This window comes from Otolemur garnettii, unplaced genomic scaffold (assembly GCF_000181295.1).
Source record: "Otolemur garnettii isolate 467f Iridium unplaced genomic scaffold, OtoGar3 scaffold00001, whole genome shotgun sequence".
In the NCBI taxonomy this organism is placed as follows: domain Eukaryota; kingdom Metazoa; phylum Chordata; class Mammalia; order Primates; family Galagidae; genus Otolemur; species Otolemur garnettii.
In genome coordinates, this window is record NW_003852396.1 from 36,361,172 (window position 1) to 36,381,592 (window position 20,421).

The 20,421-nt window shown below is 45.4% G+C and overlaps 1 protein-coding gene across 7 annotated transcripts in view; it reads left to right on the forward strand.

Annotated features, from left to right (window-relative positions):
* Window positions 1–20,421, forward strand: part of PPFIBP2 (PPFIA binding protein 2) — a 150,202-nt gene that overhangs the window by 116,286 nt on the left and 13,495 nt on the right. For all 7 annotated transcript variants that reach the window (XM_012803739.2, XM_023514255.1, XM_023514141.1 and 4 more), the window contains 9 exons: window positions 1,964–2,025; window positions 3,085–3,160; window positions 4,632–4,735; window positions 6,749–6,816; window positions 8,635–8,692; window positions 9,689–9,730; window positions 13,882–14,017; window positions 15,565–15,706; window positions 16,207–16,335. In XM_012803739.2, the coding sequence (XP_012659193.1) occupies window positions 1,964–2,025; window positions 3,085–3,160; window positions 4,632–4,735; window positions 6,749–6,816; window positions 8,635–8,692; window positions 9,689–9,730; window positions 13,882–14,017; window positions 15,565–15,706; window positions 16,207–16,335 (817 nt within the window). The remainder of the gene's footprint in view (window positions 1–1,963; window positions 2,026–3,084; window positions 3,161–4,631; window positions 4,736–6,748; window positions 6,817–8,634; window positions 8,693–9,688; window positions 9,731–13,881; window positions 14,018–15,564; window positions 15,707–16,206; window positions 16,336–20,421) is intronic.

The following is a 20,421-nucleotide window of genomic DNA, read 5'->3' on the forward strand; positions in this document are numbered from 1 at the left end:
AAAAAAAAAAAGAAATATTTACTGAATAAGTGAGGGTTGGTGAATGGTCCCTGAGGAATTCAAGTGTAATCCTTGACTATTATGAACCCATATTCTACGTTCACAGCTGTTTGCTCTCAGCTTCTCCACTCACCAGCAGGTTGCAGAGCAGTGCTGGGGAGGGCATATAGTTGTGTGAATTGCTGCCACTACGTAGGCTCATCTCAGCCTCACCACAGCTTATTCCTTCTGGGGTCTGGAAGCCATGAAACTACAGCTTAGGCTGGAAAAGGAAGTTAGTGCCAACATGCTCATCGCCCAACTTTCTCAGTGTCTTCCCAAGCCACTGGATGGGTCACCCATCTGCCAAGGCCTACCCTCAGGGGCTGGATTCTACCTAGATAGCCTATACTATCTCTAATGTCAACTCTGGGTGGAGAGTGCCCCACGATGTGACCACTAAGCCAGGCAGCCTTCCCATTTCTACCCCAGGCTTCCCCACAGTCCAAGCCTTCCAGACCCCACCCCACCCTATCACTGGCTACCAACTGGAGTTGGTTTTTTGGTCATTTTTTCCTCAAGGTGGGTTCTGACCAGTTAATCAAAGTCTGTCAGTTTTTACCTGGAGCTTACTGCCCTCCTCCCACCCACAACCTGAGCTGCAGAGCTGATGTCCACTGCCAAGAGCCTTAAATAATGAGCAAGCACTCTCTGCTTTACTCTGAAAATGAATCCCTACAGTCATTTATGCAAAGTCTGTAGATGTACTGTTGCTGTGCTTGTTGGATGTAACAAATATCCCAAAAGGAAAAGTGCTGCCTGCACTTACGTTCCCTCATCTCCTGTGTGTGTATAGGCAGCCCTATTCCTTTTGCAACGCCCAGTTTAGGGATGGATACCATTCTTTGGAAAGCTAGCTATGTGCCAGTTCCTAGACCTCTAAGTATCTGGCAAATGACCTCCAACTCCTTTAAACATTGGCCTTTGACCTGGCTCTCTGGACAGTTTGGGAAGAAGTTAAGAGAGTCCTTGCTGAGTCCAAGTGAGAGAAGACCATGAGTTTTCCACCACATACACACAGATCCCTCAGCCCATAGAGAAGTTCTGTGGTTTTATGATGACATAAGATTTTTCTCTTAACCATAGAGTTTGTATTAATATATTTATCAATGTATCTGAATATTTATTAGTCAGTTTTGACTATATCATTTTAAATTAAGGCAAGTACCCAACTCTTTCACATAATTTTTAATTCCTGTTCTCCATTCAGCTATAAACATTTTTTTCCTCCTATTTTAGTTAGTTCTTTGCCTGCAATCTATAAGATTGTGATTTTCTTCAAAACTGGTGTAGCCAAGGTATATGCCTACCTTGAATGGCAGAGGATACAAATGTCTGCATTCTTAGGGGACACTGGCTGTGAAAGACTTTGGGGTCACCTTTCAGTACATGGCATTTTGATTTTGCCCATAAATGTCTATGAAGAGAAAGCCTGGCATGGTGGTTCACACCTATTATCCGAGCACTCTGGGAGGCTGAGGCAGAAGGGTCACTTGAGGTCAGGAGTTTAAGACAAGCCTCAACAATAGCAAGACCCCCATCTCTACAAAAAATTAAAAAAATTAGCCCGATATGGGGGCACATGACTATAGTCCCAGCTACCCAGGAAGTTGAGACAGGAAAATGACTTGAGCCTAGGAATTTGAGGTTGCAGTGAGCTCTGATCATGCCAGGCAACAGAGTGGGACTCTGGCTAAAACAAAACAAAAACGTCTATAAAGAGAAGACAAAATACTAGGTTCATTCATTTAGTTATTAATTAAATATTTAATGATACTGACTCTATACCAGCCACTATCCTGGCCTCTTTAAAGAAATAAAGGAGCCATGTTCACATGGGAAGTCATCAAGTTTGAACTTGAGGAGCACCTTAATATGTGTGGATAGCTGTTTGCATATTATTTTTATACCTATATTCTTTTAGACCAAGAAATTCAACGTCTGAAAAAGGGGATGGAAACTCTGCTTCTTGCCAATGAAGATAAGGTAAGATGGTCACTGGGCAGCTATGTCCTTTCCTTGCTGACCCTCTTGGCTCTGTTGGGTCCCTGCTGATCTCTAATTCTTGGGACAAGGCCATGCCCATCATGTCATTGTCATAGGAATGTGTCAGGAGGATGGCTTCTGCCTCCTGGAGACTTGGCCTCAGATACCTGTTTCTGACTTGATGCCTGGGAACTAAATGGAACCCCCTAAAGGCAGATGAGAGTCTGCTGATGTGGGGAGCATACTTCTGTAGTTGCTGGCGTTATCTCCACTCCTTCTGCAATTCCCAGCACTCTCCATGTACACGACATGATGACAGAGCCATCAGAGGCCCTGAGTAGCATACACTGCCTCAGTTTACCCTGATGCCTTTATATTCTTCACATCTAATTCTGGCATTATTATAAATGGCCACCTCTATAAATAAAGAGCACCTAACTTGTATACACTTATCTCTGAGGATCACAAACCGGCATTTTACAGCTGAGGAAACAGATTCAAAAGCTTAAATAGTTTTGTCCAAGAGCAGGCAGCTAGTAAATAGCAGAACTAGGTTTTCCCACCCAGGTCTATAGGCTCTGTGTAGCCTTTCAATAGCCTTGAAAGACATGATGTCTTCTGGGAATTTCCTCTGTAGTTTAAGGTATCTCTGACTCCTAAGAAACAGGTGAGGATGTTGGGATAAATTTGACAGCTTTATTTTTAGTCTTTATTTCTGTAGCTCCAGAGGGCTATACTCAGACCAGGAGGCAGATTTCAATGGCTATTTGAGGAAGGGTAGGAAGACAGTGAGTTTGCCTGTGAAGTGTCTCTTAGTTCTTGTTGACTCATAGCCTTCAGGTAGAGTCATGATTGCCCGCATGAGTTGACTGCAGGGCAGACCACTGAAGTCTGAGCTGTATGGATAGGACCTGGATGTGCTTTTTCTTTGGAGTATTTCATACATTACACATGGGGAGTTTCATCTCATTGTGCCCTAAACATACCCTGGGTCCCAAAATAAATCATCTGATATGACACTGGTGGTGTTAATCTAAATCTACTCTCACACTGTGCCAGGACCGTCGGATAGAAGAGCTTACTGGACTGTTAAACCAGTACCGAAGAGTGAAGGAGATTGTGATAACAACTCAAGGTAGGATCATTTTCTTTAAGAAACACTCCATCAATGATGTTAAGTTTGGGGCATTTCCACCAGAAGATGTTTCACCTCCATTTTGGAGAAGGTGCTCCTTGGAGAATGCAGCTGTTTAGACTTTCCTGGATAGTGGAACATTGATAGCTGTTAATTTCCAGAAATGTATTAATGGCAGTCAGCTCAGAACTTACGGGGATTATCCAGGTCACCCCCTACCCCAGCAGGGTCTTCTGCCCATCTTACCAGGACACCCTGGGGGGCAGCAAGTGGAGTCAAACCTGGATAAACAACCAACTCATGCCTTCTCTGTCTACCTCCTTAGGGAAGCTCAAGTCCCCAGCAGATTCAGTGCGCCCTCTGGGAGCCTTCTTTGAGTCACTGGGTGCCTGGGTTACCACAGGAAGGCACAGATGGGGAGAGCTGCTGTGTTTCACATTTGCTGTCCACACTGAAAGCAACCTGCAGGCAGCATCAGTGTCCTCATGGACACGGTGGTGCACATGCCAGGCTGCCTTCCTTTTTATTCTGCCACTGACCTGGGCTCCCATCACGGTCCTGAGGAATCAGCAGTTTTACTAGAGATCGCCGCTGTGAGGCACTCAGGAGCCTCTGATTCTGGCTGAGCCGCTGCTGCTTAGGAAGAAGCCAAACCTCCCCTGCACTGTGGCTGACAGGTCACTGCCCAGGGGCTCTGCCAGCGGCTCCCATGCCCAGCCACACCACAGCCCTCTTTCTCTAATCCTTCAGGTGTTGGTTCAAGTTACTCTCAGGATCTGATTGCTGATGCTGAGGAGTGATAAGGTTGGAGGCAGAGGGTGCCTCACTTCTGTTCTGCAGATGAGCTTTGACTTCAGAGTGACCTGATGACAGCCCTTTCTCAAATACCCTGAAGAAAGAATCTTCTGAATCATACCCTTACCAGTCTCTTTATATTCTTAGTCTTTTTTTTTTTTTTTTTGAGACAGCATCTTACTCTGTTGCCCTGGCTGGAATGCTGTGGCATCATCATAGCTCACAGCAACCTCAGACTCCTGGGTTCAGGGAATCTTCCTGCCTTAGCCTCCCAAGCAGCTGGGAGGTATGCACCACCAAACCTGGCTAATTTTGCTGTTTTTAGTAGAGATGGGGTCTCACTTTTGCTCATGCTGCTCTTGAACTTCTGAGCTGAAGTGATCCTCCCACCTCAGCCTACCAGAGTGCTAAGATTACAGGGCTAAACTGTAATGCTCAGCCATCTTAGTCTTTCTTCTTCTTCTTCTTCTTTTTTTTTTTTTTTTTGGTTGTTGTTAAAGCAATAGTTTATTAGAAGATAGGGAAGCTTCCAACACAATGGAAGGGGTCCTGATGGGGTTGCCCTGTCTTAGTCTCTCTTACTGAGGAGAAATAATGCAAAGATTTTGTGGTACAATTGTAGGTTTCTGAACAAGTCATGCTGTAGTGATCACTCCTTCTGCATTAATGATTCCAGGGCCTTCAGAGAGAACACTCTCAATCAATGAAGAAGAACTGGAGGGAAGTTTCAGAAAGTGGAACACCACAAATAAAGGCCCCGAAGATTTATTTAAACAAGAGGTACTGTGTTTCCGCCCGTGACGTAGGGTTTCAGCACATCCTTGGAGCATGCCTCAAACTTGGGGAAGGATCTAGTCAGACATTGGGCAGGCGTACATCTTGACAGGAGAATAATTAAATCAGTGGAGTGGCCTCCAAGCCCTGGGGGGCAGCATGGCTTATACCAGAACTTTCAAGGATAAGAATTTTCCTTTTTAATTGGGTTTCTTGATTATGTATGTCTTTCCTTTTTGGAATCTAAGCACAAATCAAAGGTGGTATTTGTCTCACTTACCTCTATTTCTCCAGGGTCTACAGTAATGCCTTATACCTAGTAGAATTCAACAAATATTTGTTGAATGAATGAACGTATCTTGCTCATTTAGAGAGATAATGGCAACTTCTGAAGTGATGCCTTCCTGCACCACAGTTATCCCCTCCAGGCCTCATAACCAGCACACATATTTTCCTTCTTGTCTCTTTTATTTGTTTAGAGTCTTGTCCTATTGTATGGATCTCTCCAGACTTAGGTTAGATACAAATAAGCAAACAAGTGCATAGGTACAAATGTCAGGTGGAAGAGGGGCTTCAACCTCGGGTCCAAAAGATTCATGAAACTGCAGATGGTCAAACTGAAATGAGTCTGGGTGGTCCAGCTCAACCCTTTCAGTTAAGAGAGGAACACAAGTGTCACCCAGTTACCCACTTATCAAGTGAGAACACCCCAGATTGCTGGCAATTACAAAAGAGCAGTAATTGCCACTTCAGTACAGTCTGTGATGAGTGCTGTGTGTGGTTTGTTTATTCCTCATGACCCCCCATTGGGAGCCTTAGTTTACTGTGATGAAGCTAAAAGTTAGAGAAAGTAGGTAATTTGCTCCATGTCACACTTCAAGTAGATGGCAGACTCTGGCTTTGAGCTGATGTCTATTGGACCACAAAGCCCAGGCTTTTAACAATTATACTACACTAGCACTCTGGGGGGGCCAAGGAAGGCAGATTGCCTGAGCTCACAGGGTTGAGACCAGCCAGAGCCAGAGCGAGACCCTATCTCTAAAAATAGCCGGGCATCATGGCGGGTACCTGTAGTCCTAGCTACTTGGGAGGCTGAGGCAAGAGAATCACTTGAGCCCGAGAGTTTGAGGTTGCTGTGAGGTATGACACCAGAGCACTCTACTGAGGGCGACAAAATTATACTATAATGCCAGAGTTGTTCCTTCAGCCGACCAAGAAGATGTTGGGCTCCAGCAAGGGAAGCAGTCTTTGCAGTCAGTGCAGTACTCAAGACATAGGGCTGTGTTCTTCCACACCAGCACGAGCTTGTGTTTGCTCCACCTCTTTCCTTTCTTGCTGAGACCATTCTCATTTCTTAACATCAAGCTCAGCTGTTCTTTCCTCTGAACCCTTCCTAACTTTCTCATCAGTGTGAGAGGGAGTCTTTCCCTTCCTTCTGCTCCTATATTATGTTACAGGTATCAGTGGCATAAGGACATGTTGCCTTGTTCTTTTATCCTAATTCACTTGTCTGCTCTCCAGATGGAGGGAGTGCTTTCTGCAGACCTAGCACAGGGCCTGTTAGGTGGTAGATGTTGCTGATGTTTGTTGACTGACCATATCAATCAGGCTTCTCACATTGCAAGCAACCAAATTTGACTATGGATAACTTACCCCAAAGGAATGTTTTTCAAAGGGCATGCAGTGGTTCAGTGAATGAAAGGAAAAGCTGAAGAACCAAGCTCATAAAGGGCAGGATCAGCAGAAACCCAGGGCCCCAGGTCTCAGGACTCCACTGCTGAGATATGAACATCTGAGGCCAAGGAAAGAGAGGCACGTTGGCCCAGATGGGTAGATACACCTACTCCCTTGGCATCTCAAAAGAGCAAGGCATCCATATTGATATATCTACCATGGCTGTACCCAGGGTGGAAATGTAGCTCCCTAAAAGGAATCACCCAAAGAAGAGGAAAAGATGGGGGGGGGGTAATCCCCAAACAGCAACTGTCGTCTACAGTGGCTCTTCTGTTTCTTATTCAGATGCCTCCAAGGTGTAGCTCTCCCACACTGGGGCCCCCGCCGCTGCCACAGAAGTCACTGGAAACCAGGTAAGAGGCCTGAGCATTTCCCCAGAGCCAGTGTGCTCTCAGGCCTCCTCTGGGCCTCCTAAAGTGGGTGGGGAGTGACTGACTATGTGTGGTGAGCATGGACACTGTGTCCTGGGCACACCATGCTTCATTGTCAGGGCATTTACTAACCAGGTCTCTCTCTCCTGGCTCTAGAGGGCTTTCCTTCCCTCAGGCTGAGGGTCTGGATCACTGTCACTGAGAAAGGGCCAGGGGTTAAAGCCTCAGAGGAGAGGTGGCTGCAACTCATGTATCTTCCAGTGGTTCCTGAGAGCTGACAGCATCCCAGGTGTTGTTTCCGTCAGCCTCTTAGAAATGTCTTTCCTGTTCTCAGGGTGAATTTAGCCCGTAGACCAGTGGTTCCCAACCTTCCTAATGCTGCAATGTGTTTTCATTGTTACAAAGGGGTCACAACCCACAGGTTGACAACTGCTGCCTTAGACAATCCAGGCTCCCTAGGGAGGGCCATTTCTCTTCAAAGGGAAGCTGGTCTAATTAGTTTGGGGGTGCTTCACAACAGTATACTTATAATGAGCTAGACTCTGAGGTTGCTTGGCTATCTGGTTCCCTCTAAAATGAACCCATGCGGAGTTCCCTATGTCTGTACTTTAGGACAGATTTTCAAATTGGACCCCATATAAGGGAACTATAACAGTGTCACTGCCAAGAGCATGCTGTCTTTCAGCTAAGGCAGGCATCCTCAAACTACGGCCTGCAGGCCACATGCAGCCCACCGAGGACATTTATCAGGCCCACTGGGTGTTTTTGCCACCGCTGCCTGTCCTGCTTTGCAACCAACTCATCCCGGGGGCTGCAGTCCGGCCCTCCCTGAGGGACAGTGAACTGGCCCCCTGTTTAAAAAGTTTGAGGACCCCTGAGCTAAGGTGTCCAGGGAAGGTGGTCATGAGCATGCCGGAAGCTTCCCCAGCATGGTGCCAGGCTCCAGAACCTACATTCTCTGAGCCCATTTCCAGAGAGCAGTCATTCCCCTGAGCCATTATCCTCCAAATGACAGTATCTCTAGGGTGACTGGCCAGTCCTTAGTTTTGCAGGATAAAAAATTTGACTTATGAGTTCACTCAAGGAACGTCAACACCAAGGAATTCACATGGCCCAGACTCACAAGATGATTCTCATAGGATGCCAACTTATTCATATGAACCAAAAAATATGACTGCCAAGGAGACTTCGCACGAGGTTACCCGTGTAAACACTGGTAGTGTTGCCTCTTCTTTATCTATTCTGTGCCCTTCTCAACAAAAGAGTCCCAGAGAGAGTAATATTCCTCTGAGCAGACTGCTCAGGGCATGTGGAGCCAGAGCAGAGAGTGGAAGGATCCTGGAAGCTTTGGAGCTGGCTGATTGGCTGATACACTCTTCCACTCTAAGGAGATGCTGACTCCTTCCCTGGCTTACTCCTAGACCAGCCTAGCATCACAGCCTTTCCTCTATTTTGATTCTAGATATTGGTCATCTTTTATGACCACATAATAGTCACTGCCCATCAAAGCAACAGAATTGAATGTATTCTAGCTTTTGAGCACTGCCAAGGACTTTTCATCTGGATTTAAGTGATGTCCTTGTGCCTTCACCACCACCTTGTCTGCCCAGGCCATCTCCCAAGGTGGGCCAGTCTCATCTTACATGTAATGGTTCATAGAGAGTGACTTTTTCTTGGCCTTGACCTTCAGCCCAAGACAGACTACTAGATAAGCATTTGAAATGTCCTCTGAGCAATATCACATATACCTCATTCTCAAACAACTGTTTCTTTGTTCATTTTCTTTTGTGTTTTTTTCAGAGCTCAGAAAAAACTCTCCTGTAGTCTAGAAGACTTGAGAGGTGGAGCTGTGGATAAGGTCAGTCCATAAATCTATCCATGAAGATTACTGAGTTATTTCTTTGGACGCAGTATAGTGATGGGATACACTGACAACATCCTGATCCCTACCATGTAGAAGATTTTATAAAGTTGTTGGGGAGGCAAAAATTACATGAACATTTTGAGAAAACTAGTCAGGTGTGGTCTAATGTATCCTAGACAAAAGACAAATCAGAAAATTCTGCCTGGAGTTTGCTAAGAGAAGGTGTTGAAGTGGGCAAAGGCTTGGTAGGTGTCCATTTGGCACAGTCAGGTTTTGGGAAATGGTGGGGAGCAAGAGGCAGTTAGGTCAGAGCCCTGAGTCAGGTGAAGCCAGAGAAGACCTTGAGTGTTAGCCCTGTATCACCAGGGCACTTGGGGCATCATAGAGATTTTGAGTTAGGGATTCATATGGATAAAGGAGATGATCCCGGGAGTAAGGAGAAGGATAATTTAGGATATTGGAAAGGGAGCTATTGTTTGTCTCAGAAGATATGAGGAGGGCTTTGTGGTTCCTTGTATAGGGGTAGCCTTTGATCATGTAGGTAGACCCTGTGCTGCAGGAAAGGGTTGCAGGGTCTTGCCCTTAGCTACTAGAGACAGAGGCATGCCCCCCTGATAGCCCTCAGTGAGCCCATGCTGCATACCACCCCCGGGTTTCTAGCTGTGGGCTGGCGGGTCCCTGGTGTGTCACTGGAGAAGCCAGGAAGGCTGGAGTGAGCAGGAGCTATAGCCTTAGTCAGTGGCTTTGCTCACATGGTCATGTGCCTCTCAGTGCCCCGGTCATATTGCTAGCAGCTGCCTAGGACATCTGTCCATGAGATGGACAGGGACTTGTGTTTCCTGGCATAGATGGCAATTACCTGACATGGAAGTGAGGAGGGAGAGATTGAGCCTTTCAGAGGTAAGCAGGTAGGTGGTTCTGAGTTGTTATTTGTGACTAACACAGGTTTCTTTTTCTTCACATGATTGAAATCTTCTTGTCACTCCATAGTGTGTCAATGGGAACCAGCTCTCCCCGGTGATAGAACCCAAGGTACATTAACTTCATGCCCTACCACCTATTCATGGTTGTACTGTTTACTAATATTTTAATTTAGCAGGTCATGGCTTCTGTAACCTTAAAATGTTAGCTGTCAGGGGCAAGAAGGCAGGAGGAAAGACAGAACTTCCTCCCAGAACTGCACTCCCTTGTGTGCACCCAGCTATATAGTGTGTTTTTCAACACCATTATCTGTGGGGTAGGATTCATTGTTATAACCACCATTTTATAGGCTCCAAGAAATTAATCCTTAACAAAACAATCTAGATTTAATCATAGGGAAGGAGAATGTTATGGTCTCAGGACACAGAGGAGCGTGACAGCTCTCATCCTTTCTGTGCTGATAAGTTGTGGTTTAAAAAACACAGGAATCCACTCAGTCCCCCTTTAATGAATAAGCCATGCTATAAAAATCCCATTAGAACTGATTTTCTCCAAGGAATCCTGTTGTGAAAGAGGATTAAGTTTCCAGGTCGGTACGCAAATGTTGAGCACATGATGAACTGAGATTTGTATAATGCGCATGATCTCAGCCACACCCAATGACCGTTTATAGCATTATATGAAAAATGGGTTGTAAGGCCAGTGGCCTTTCCGTTCCCTGTGTCCTGCCTTCACATCCATGTGAAGATGTGAGATGTTGAGCCTCAGGGCTTGCTGAGGCCTACCTAAGAGTGTCATTTTATATTTTCATATCAATGTGATTGAATGGGGCATCTCTGCCCTTCCAGCCACGTGTGAGAGAGGAAGATTCTCTCTGCCCTTCTCCATCAAGGTGAGGGCTTCTCGGCACTGGTGTATTTGGTGCTTCAGTTGGGCTGCCGTTTCTTGGGCTTTCTGAAATATATGGCAAAGGTCTTCTACCTATCCACCCACCACTCACCTCCCCCTCTGTCCGGGTGCTGTGGACACACAGTCCCTAGGGCATAGAGTTCACGTGTAGTCCCTTGGTAAATTGAGAGGCTTCCTGTGGAGGCTGCTCTGTTACATCTTTGACTCAGCACTCCCCTAGTCCCTCCTCAGCGAGATCACTCACAGGTGTTTCCAAAGCACATCTGTAAGTGATCTCCTCCCCTCTGGAAGCACAAAGGCTCAAGCTTCAGGGCACTGATTTAATTACCAAAAAATATGAATGACGTGGGACTGTTTATAAAGAGGAAGTATTCTAGGTTACAAGGTAATTCTTGTATGGCTTTGACCATAATCAGAATCTTCTGCTGACTCAATTAGTGCAACCTGGCCACCCCTCTCCTCATACCCATGTACACCACTGTCCTCCCCAGGACCTCTCTGCAGGTCTCTCAGCAGCATCCCCTAACCTTGGTGTCTGGCCTTGCTTACAGTGGCCTTTGCTGTCTGTGACTGAGTGCTCGTTACATGGTGAGACACCCTTGTACACATTCTCTTTTCTAATTCTATCAGACACATCTGAATTCCCAAGAATGTGTATCTGCTGATCCTGGCTTTCCCTGTGGAGCCTGAGGGAAAAGACCATCTGCCCTACTTCTGACAGCTCTAGAATAAGAGTCCCTCGCCCCTTCCCTGTGTGCTCTGTTCTTTGGGCTGAACGCGTGCAGGGATCACAAGCCTTTAAAGCTCCCCTCAGTCTCCTTGTTATCAGCACTGGTTTCCATTGTATTCTTTAAGTTGTGCCCTGGACCAGACTTGAGGGTCGTACTCTACAGGTAGTCTGACCTGTGGCTTCCTGATCTGGGGACTGTTCTTCTAGACTTCTGTCTGTCTGGGACCTGGGGATGTGATGCTTTCTGTGCTTCGGTTTATCTCCTGTCTACTGTGTACTGGGCCATGAGCATGTTATTTCATGGCAAACTTGAGACAGGAATTATTATTATTCCCCATTTGGAAATGATAGAATAGAGGATCTGAGAGGTGAAAGAGAAAGCATTGCCTGAGTCTGTCTGACTCAAAGCGTGGGCCCTTTCCACTCTGGCCTGCTGCCTCTCTGTTCTAATTTAAAGCAGCTGGGTAATCAGTCTGCACTGGCCCCTTTCCTGGCGTTTGCCTTCCCCCACAGCCAGAGTCATTCTTACTGGAGACAGGAGAGACACAACTAGAGCTGGGCATCCCTGTTGCCTGTGTCCTGTGTTGCCGTTGCACTGCCTTCTCTAGCAGTGAGTCCTTCCTTTCCAGTTTTTATTCTCGGCCTGAAGAGAGCTCAGAGAAACCGTTGTGTGGCCCTTGATTTCTTTTGCTGTCTTTCTTACCTATCTGGGCCACCTTTTGAAACCCAGCCTTGGGTTAGGTGTGAGCTCTCTGCATCTCAGCTTCTCAGGGAGCTGGTGGCCCATGTGGCGTCCTTGGCTGTGTCTGCCCTGTTTTGGGGGAGCATGTGTGCCGCCTGACTCCTGGTTTTGAGAGCCCTTCGTCCTCCCACATTTCCTATATAATGTGGAGCATGGAGTCATCCCCTTCAGTTCTCTAAACTTTTTGAACACTGTCTGTGTTCAAAACCACATCAGTGGTTCTTGGGTGTGACTCTCATCAAAATAGTCTGAGATGCTTTGGTGTTTTTGTTGTTGTTGTTTGTTTGTTTTTATTTATTTTATTCTTTTTGAGATGCTTATTAAAAATACAGGCTCCTGGGGTACACTTCCAGAGGGGCTGATTCGCCGAGCCAAGGGAACCTGGCAATTCATGCTTTTTTACAAGTGCCCAGCTGATTCTGAGACAACCAGTGCAGGAACTAGCATTTGGAAACTGTTGATCTTGATCACATATTTGATCATGTCTACTCTCTACTTCATGGGTCATTACAAACATGAAATATCATGGTCTTTATCTCTCAAGGTCCTAATTATTCCTGCTTCACTGGCCACTTCTTTCAGAATATTTGAGTTTATTTTCCTCTTCCCATATCTCTCCTTTCAGAGCTTATTTATGGAAGGTTATAATCAGTATTCAATGAATGAATTGAATTTCAAACAATTTCTAGGACAATGCATTTGTAAGCAAACTGAATTCAGAAGCGTACCAGACACTTGGCTTTTAACTAAATGGAACTTCAAAAGATGTCTCAGTCACAGCCGTTTCCCTTTGCTGTTTTGAATTGCCAGTTTGGAATCTGTTTTGTCTTTTACATTACTTTTCTTCTGAGTCCAGTCAAGTGACCCACAGTTGATTCCCTCAGCAGCATCGCTTCCGTTTTTCTGTCTGTCTTCTTTTTTTTTTTTTTTTTTTTTTATTCTTACCCTCATAGTGCATTCCACTGTGTTTCCCTCAGGTTTGCAGTTTGGGGGCCAGAATATGCTTCTTGACCAAATAAATGCTATTCTTCCTCTCTTTTAATTGACTTTCTTTGGGACCTTTCCGTGGCCAGGGTCCAAGCACAGAGCCCATGATCCTAAGCTCCTAGGGAAGTATGTTGGCATACAGTCCTTTGACCCATTTTCTGTTGTCATCTCCCTCAAAGGTGTGTGTATCTTCCTGCTTTGCCTTAATGTGATGTTTTTCAAGTAACTATTACCACCATACAGGCTTTTTTTTTCCTTTTTCTGCTTCAAATTGGAACAGTAATCCCCCTGCTATAGCATGGCCTTCTCTCAGGCAAGGTCCATGTAGTTTGTGCACTTGGTCAAGCCATGCACAGGTCTGCCCTTGCCTGGTTTGAGTAAGGGCCCTAGTTGGCAAACCTGCCTCAATACTGACCACGAGAAAGTGAGTCTGGGAAAAACAGAGAAGCCCAGACCAAACTCACCTCCGTCTCTTCTCTCGCAGGATTGTTATTTCACACACACACAATGAATGTGATAACGTACTAGGTAGCTTGTATTAGGATTCTGGTTTGTGTATTCAAAGCACTGAAAGAACCATTGAGCCTCTGAGCACTAGGCCATATAACAAAGGCCCCCTTTGCAAGACATCGCCACTTCCTGGTTAGAGGCAGTTGTGGTCAGTCCTAGATCTAGGATTGAGTATGTCCCTGTGTTACTGTGTGGGCTTGTGAAAGTTTCATCCTCAGAAGTCTGGGCCCCTTTCCTGGTCTAGGCTAAATGATGCTTGAAAGTTTCTTTGAGTCAACCTAAGTGAAAAATGGCTCTTGGAGGATAGGGAGTTGTTCTTGTTTCCAAGAGTTTCCTAACTGGGTTTGAGTCTCAGACTAAATCTTTTCTCTCCCCTTCCAATAGGATGGCTCTTTCCTGGTGGACCACAAATACCCCACGTTACCTGGGAAGCTTTCAGGGGCCACACCCAATGGAGAGGCTGCCAGATCTCCCACTGCTAGCAAGCCTGACGCCACAGGGAGCAGCCTGCAGAGGCTGAGTGAGTGTCCAGACCCTGGGCTGGTGGCCTCTGAGCAGCGTGCTTGGCACTTCCAATGATTGTACAGACCCCTGCACCTACCACTGCAATCCACAATTGGAGAATGGTGGGGGTAGGTGGCTGGGACAAATTGTACCTTGGGAAGTCCCATTTCTAGGGGCTCCTCTAAGCCTAGGTCAGTTGTTTCCTAAGGTCAATACTTCAGACCAGGATGTGTATGCCCCCTACTTCCATCTGCAGCTACCCTAGCCTCATCTTCCCTCCTCTTCTCTTCCTTCTCTGTCATACCCCTTCCTAGCCTTCCCAGCATCCCTTCCCCTCCCTCTCAGACACCCACTACCCTCTCCTGTGTCTGCCTTCTCCTCAGCAGCCTCCCTACCACCAGTAAGAAGACAATGTGGGCTCTTCCAATTGTTAGCACTTCCTTAGGCAGATAAGGTCATTGGCCAGCAGGCAGGGATGTCCGTCTACAGGGATCCTTTTGGCAATAAGGACCTGAAACTACAGGAGTCTTTGTTGCTTTTCATTCAAAATAGGCCATCTTTTTCCATCAATAGTGGCAGATTCAATGGGGCCCAGGAAGGAATGTTCTGGTCCTGGCAGAGCTTTCCTCACTCCTGACTCCTCTGTCCCAGCTATTCCCTGACCTGGCCCATGTGTTGGCTTCATAAAGGCCAGTTTTGCCCTGGGCTGCAGGAGCTCCAGATCTGCCCTCATATGAGTGTGTCCTAATGACACTTAGGCTGGACCCAGAGCAGCTTTGGCTCTTTCTAACATGTGCCCAGTGAGCACTGGCACCAATGTGGGAGCTCTACTTGGCCTGGTGTATTCAGGCTCTGCTGCTCCTCCTCTTTCTCTTGAACATGGGTATCTCAGCCTGCTGGAAAGTGGCCCTAGGAGCATTTGGTCCACTCACATGAGACCTCCTCTTAGTCTCCATCACCATTCACCCCATCCTTCTATATGGGATTATTTTTCTTTCTGTTTGAGTTTTTCTCTCTTGCTCGATGACATCCTTTTGTTTATTTCTTTGCTTCCCTATAACTCTATTGGGCTGGACTTTGGCCTCTCTTGTTTCTTCATGTGGCTTCTCTGCTTCTTGGTTGGCTGGAGATCGTGGCCGGAGTGTCAGTGCCCCCGTATTAGGTACTGTACCAGTTCCAGGTGAGGTGGAGTGAGAATGCCTTTGTTTCCCTGCCCTGATACCTCCTTGTCCTGCCTGTATTCCTGCGTCTCCCTCTGAGAAAAGAGAGCAAGCTTCTTGTTGTAATAATCCATAAGTATTTGGACCCCACATTCTTAGAATTTGAGGACATGAGTTCACCTGGATTTATAACATTGAGCTCACTAATTTCTCAGAGAAAGCCTAGAGTGCGCTTAAGTCCCAACTAGTCTCTGGGGTTTTGCTATGGAGTTGTGTCCTGAAGCCAGAGGCAGGTAGATTCTTCTGGATGCCCACTGAGGGATGGTCCACGCTTGGGGGAAAGAGTCCCAGAGGTCATATCCCTTACTCCTATTTACACATCATCTTATTTTCCCAACCCCAGGAGACACAGAAAGTGGTTGGGATGACATTGCCATGGCAAATGATCTCTCTTCCACATCATCTGGCACCGAATCAAGTCCCCAGTCTCCCCTGACACCAGATGGTAAAAGGAGTCCCAAAGGCATCAAGAAGTTCTGGGGAAAGTAAGTTGGTGATGATGACAATAATAATATTGCTTCAACTTTTTGACTAATTGGAGCCCCTGGTCCATTAGACACTGGAACAGAAGTAGAAGCAGAACATTCATGTTTAGAGAGAAGAATCTGAGTTATTATAGCTTTCAGAGCTGAGAGAAGGGGAAGTGTGAAAGGCATCCATTGAACATAGCAAGTTGCCTTATACATCATTCATTCTGAACACCCACCTACCTCTCACCCCCAGACCACATGTCCTGCAGTTTACACTCAGCCAGCTTCAATCTGACCCCCATGGGGAGTAGCTCAACCCCAGAGGGAGGGGCAGAATTGAAGCTCAAGTTTGGCTGAAGAATAGTCACAGGTTGTGGTCTTGGATCTCCAAGAAGGTACCAGGAGGTAGTGTCACCCAGAGTCCCAGGTCTGGCATGCACAGCCTTGCAAAGGAGCAAGGGCACTGGCCTTTCAGACTGTCCCCTGATCATCTTCATGGATTCTTCTCCACGTAGAATTCGAAGAACTCAGTCAGGAAATTTCAACACTGATGCACCAGGGATGGCGGAGTTTCGACGAGGTGGGCTCCGGGCAACTGCAGGACCAAGACTGTCTAGGACCAGAGATGCCAAGGGACAGAAAAGGTAAGTTTCTCATACCAGTCCATCTACCAAGAGCCACATGAAATGCTGGTCAGGGTGGAGTGGAGGGGTGCTGATTGTCCCAGAGCCTCTGGAGGTGGAAGGCAGAAGCCCTTAATGCAGCTTCTCATCTTGCCTGTTTGACCCATGTAGACATTGCTCGTGCTTACAGGTATCCTGAGGTGAAGGCAAGAAGCTTCAATCTGGGGTGGGAGATGGTCCCTCAATAGCTCTGCACACACATAACCTGTTCGCAGTAGTTCCTTACACAGTGGATTGAGAAGCCTTGGTGCAGCCATTAAGAACACAAATTCTACTATGTAGAATCCCAAACCTGGGTTAGAATCTCTGCTTGACCACTTCCTAACTCTTCCAAACAAAGTTATATAATCTCTCTATGCCTTTATTTCCTCATTGTAAAATGGAGTCAAAGACAAGTATTCTATTAAGGTTCTTATGAGGATTACATGGTCTATTGCCTCAGCTGCCTGCCATTGACCATCAGTATCCTCCCAGGGGTGTCAAACCTTTTTCCTCCCCTTCCCTTTCCCCTTTCCTCTTCCCCTTCTCCCTTTCCCCTTTCTTTTCCCCCTTTCCTTTCCTCCTTCCCTCCCTTTCCTTTCCCTTCTTCCCCTCCTTTGCCCTTCCCTTTCCAAGTCTCATTCCTTTGCCCTGAGTAGAGTGCTATGGTGTCATCGTAGCTCACAGCAACCTCAAACTCTTAGGGTGTAACAATCCTCTTGCCTCAGCCTTCCAAGTAGCTGGACTATAGGCACCTGCCACAATGTTTGGCTAGTTTTTCCATTTTTAATATACATGGGGTCTTGCTCTTGCTCAGGCTGATCTTGAATTCCTGAGCTCAAGAATCCACCTGCCTTGGCCTCTGAGAGTTCTAGGATTACATGTGTGAGCCACCGTGCCCAACCTCAACCTTTTTTTCTTTTATGGACTGTTAGAATAAGAGTTATCTTGGGCCACACAGTAAACATACAAACACTAAGGAAAGCTGATGAGAAAAAGAAAAGGTCCAGCACCACAGATAAGCAAAACAATAGTCAATCTGCATGTGACCCATGGGCCTGCAGGTTGGACCCCCCCACCCCCAACCTAGGAAAGAGAGCAGTGTCTCTTACCTGCTTCTGGATGAGCCTCCACCTTCCATGCAGAGTCTGCACAAGGGGTCCTGGTGGAACTAGCCACATCTGCCATAGTCTCATTGTGCCAAACTTTACTGAAGGGCATTAACTAAAGCGAAGGTGCTAGAATCAAAATGGGAAGTTACACATTGCTGTTCCCATTATACCTTAATTTAGAAAAAAACAAACATAAAAGACATTAAACTTGGGCCAGGCATGGTGGTTCATGCACTCTGGGGGGGCTGAGGCAGGTAGATCACCTGAGCTTAGGAGTTTGAGACCAGTCTGAGTAAAAGTGAAATCCTATCTTTAAAAAATAGCCAGGCATTGTGGTGGGCTCCTGTAGTCCCAGCTACTTGGGAGGCTGAGGCAAGAGAATCCCTTGAGCCCAAGAGTTTGAGGTTGCTGTGAGCTGTGATGCCACGGTATTCTACCAAGGGCAGCAAAGTAAGATTCTGTCTTAAAAAAAACAAAGACAAAAACAAACAATAAAAAACTTCTACAGAGGTGTCCATAGTAGACAGTCTCTAGTAGTTATCGGCTTTATCCTCTTTCCTTCAGTCTCTCTTCTCTGAGAAAGAGTGTCTCCCTCCAATCCAGCACAAGGAAACTGTATTCCTGTGTCCTGGGGAAGCCCCTTTCTATGTGCTCCTCCATCAGGCAGTCTCTACAGTACCTTGTCTCCAGCAGAACATCTCTGGGTTACTCAGCCAGGATCAGAGCTGCTGGGGGCCTTCCCCCAAAGTAGACAGTGACATTTTAAATCTAACTGAAAGATGCAGAGTACTGTTTAACTCTTTTTAGTTCCCTCGAGACTGCCATATAGTGGTGCAAATTAAAGGTAATTACTGAATAAGAAGGGGCACAACTCAGATATTATTCTGAGAAGTAATAGTCTAGTTTCCAATTAAAGGAAAAGAGCAGTTCCCTAAATGCATCACATTGTTCACAGATCTGCATCACCTGTGGAGAGAATCCTTGCTTATTTTGCACATGGATATGATACTTGCCTTCCCTGGCCTGTCAATATCAGGTTTTGAGGCTTTGCCAGGTCCTCCTGCTGTATGAGACATAGGACCTTTCCAGGTCCAGTTGTACTCAGATGGGTATCCCCAGATCTATATTGTACTTCAGGGCCTTCAAAAGAAATGTGAGACCATTAGCTTTTTTTTTTTTTTTTTTTTTCTTGAGACAGAGTCTCAACTTTGTTGCCCTTGGTAGAGACTGTGACATCATAGCTCACAGCTACCTCAACCTCTTGGGCTCAATGATCCTCTTGCCTCAGGCCTCCCAAGTAGCTAGTATTATAGGCCCTTACCAGATGCCCCGCTATTTTTTTAAAGACATGTTCTCACTCTGGCTCAGGCTGGTCTCAAACTCCAGAGTTCAACTAGTCTATCCACTGCAGCCTCCCAGAACATTAGGATTATAGTAGTAAACTACCATGCCCAACCTAGACCATTAGCTTTTAAAGGCCAGAAAATCAAAGGAGGTGGACTGAGAAGGTAGCAACCAATTCAGAGTCATTAGAAAGTGAGCCATCCATGGCCAGGCGTAGTTGCACATGCCTATAATCCTAGCACTCTGGGAGGCCAAGGTGGGTGGATGGCTTGAGCTCACACATTTGAGAGCCTTAGCAAAAAGCCTTAGCAAAAAGCAAGATCCCCATCTCTACTAAAAATAAAAAAACTGAGGGAAGAAGATCGCTTGAGCCCAAGAGTTGGAGGTTGCTGTGAGCTATGATGCCACAGTACTCTACATAGGGTGACAGTTTGAGACTCTGTCTTAAAAAAAAAAAAAGAAAGTAAGCCACCCCAAGAAAGCTTATCTACTATATATTTCATAGATTATTGAATTTACTTAGCAGTGTTCTTAATATAGCTATTACTGTTGTTTGTGATTTTTTTTTTTCTGAGCTGAAAAAAATAAAGCTATGGTGAGCTTGAATGATGCATCTTTGTTCTAATTCTGGTTGTTTCTTTGAAGACTTATTCAAGAAGGGAAATCACTGGATCAGGGCATAATAAATCTAAGACCCTTAGGCATGGCTCCTAGAATAGGACTGCAGAGTTAGGAAGCCCTTTACATTCTGCCAGTTACTTTATGGTATGAGATAACCAGTGTCAGAAACTTTCTTTTCTGAAGGACAAAACTGCAGCCACAGGGCTGTTTGACTGTTTTGGTGCTTTGTTAACCATAACAGTAGATGATGAAGAGAATGAGAATGAAGACATCCTCATTTATGTTTATCATAACAATGTTCACAGTAACAAAAATGAATTTTCTGGTGGAAGAGAAAACTGTTTATTACTTTTAAGGCAAAATTTGATATAATTATATACTAATGTCTTCTGGTGTTTATAGTTACAGATTTTTAGGTCTAGCCTTAAAAAAAACTTCTGTCACTAATATTCTCATGGGAAAAGCACTTTTTTCCTGAAAGCTTCTAGCCCCAATTCCTTTCTTTACAATGAAACAATTGTTTTTTCTTTTTATATTTGATAACATTTTGTAGAACTCTCTTTCTCTGATCATGGAAAAACAAATTTTGTTGTCTTTTTTCCTCTAGTTAAGGTTTGACTGGTTAGAGAGATGCCTATTATACCACATCCTTGTCAGCATTAACTGTTTAAATTTTTCTTTGTTTAAATTTCTTTACTTTTATAGACTTCCACAAAATTGTACTTTTATTGCTAATTTAGTTTTCATAGTTTTTATTTTAATTTTCTGAGTTATCTGTACTTTTTGCCCATTTTTATTTAATCATTAATGTCTTTCTTACAGATTTCTACTAGTTCTGTATAGATTAAGACATTAAGCCATGTCTAATAATTCTGAAAGTTATTTTTAAGTTTGTGGGAGAAATTTTACTTTTATGATACTTTGGTATGTGGCATTTTTATGTTTATAATGAGGTTCATCAACTTTTCCTTTGTGATTTCCTTTTTTTTTT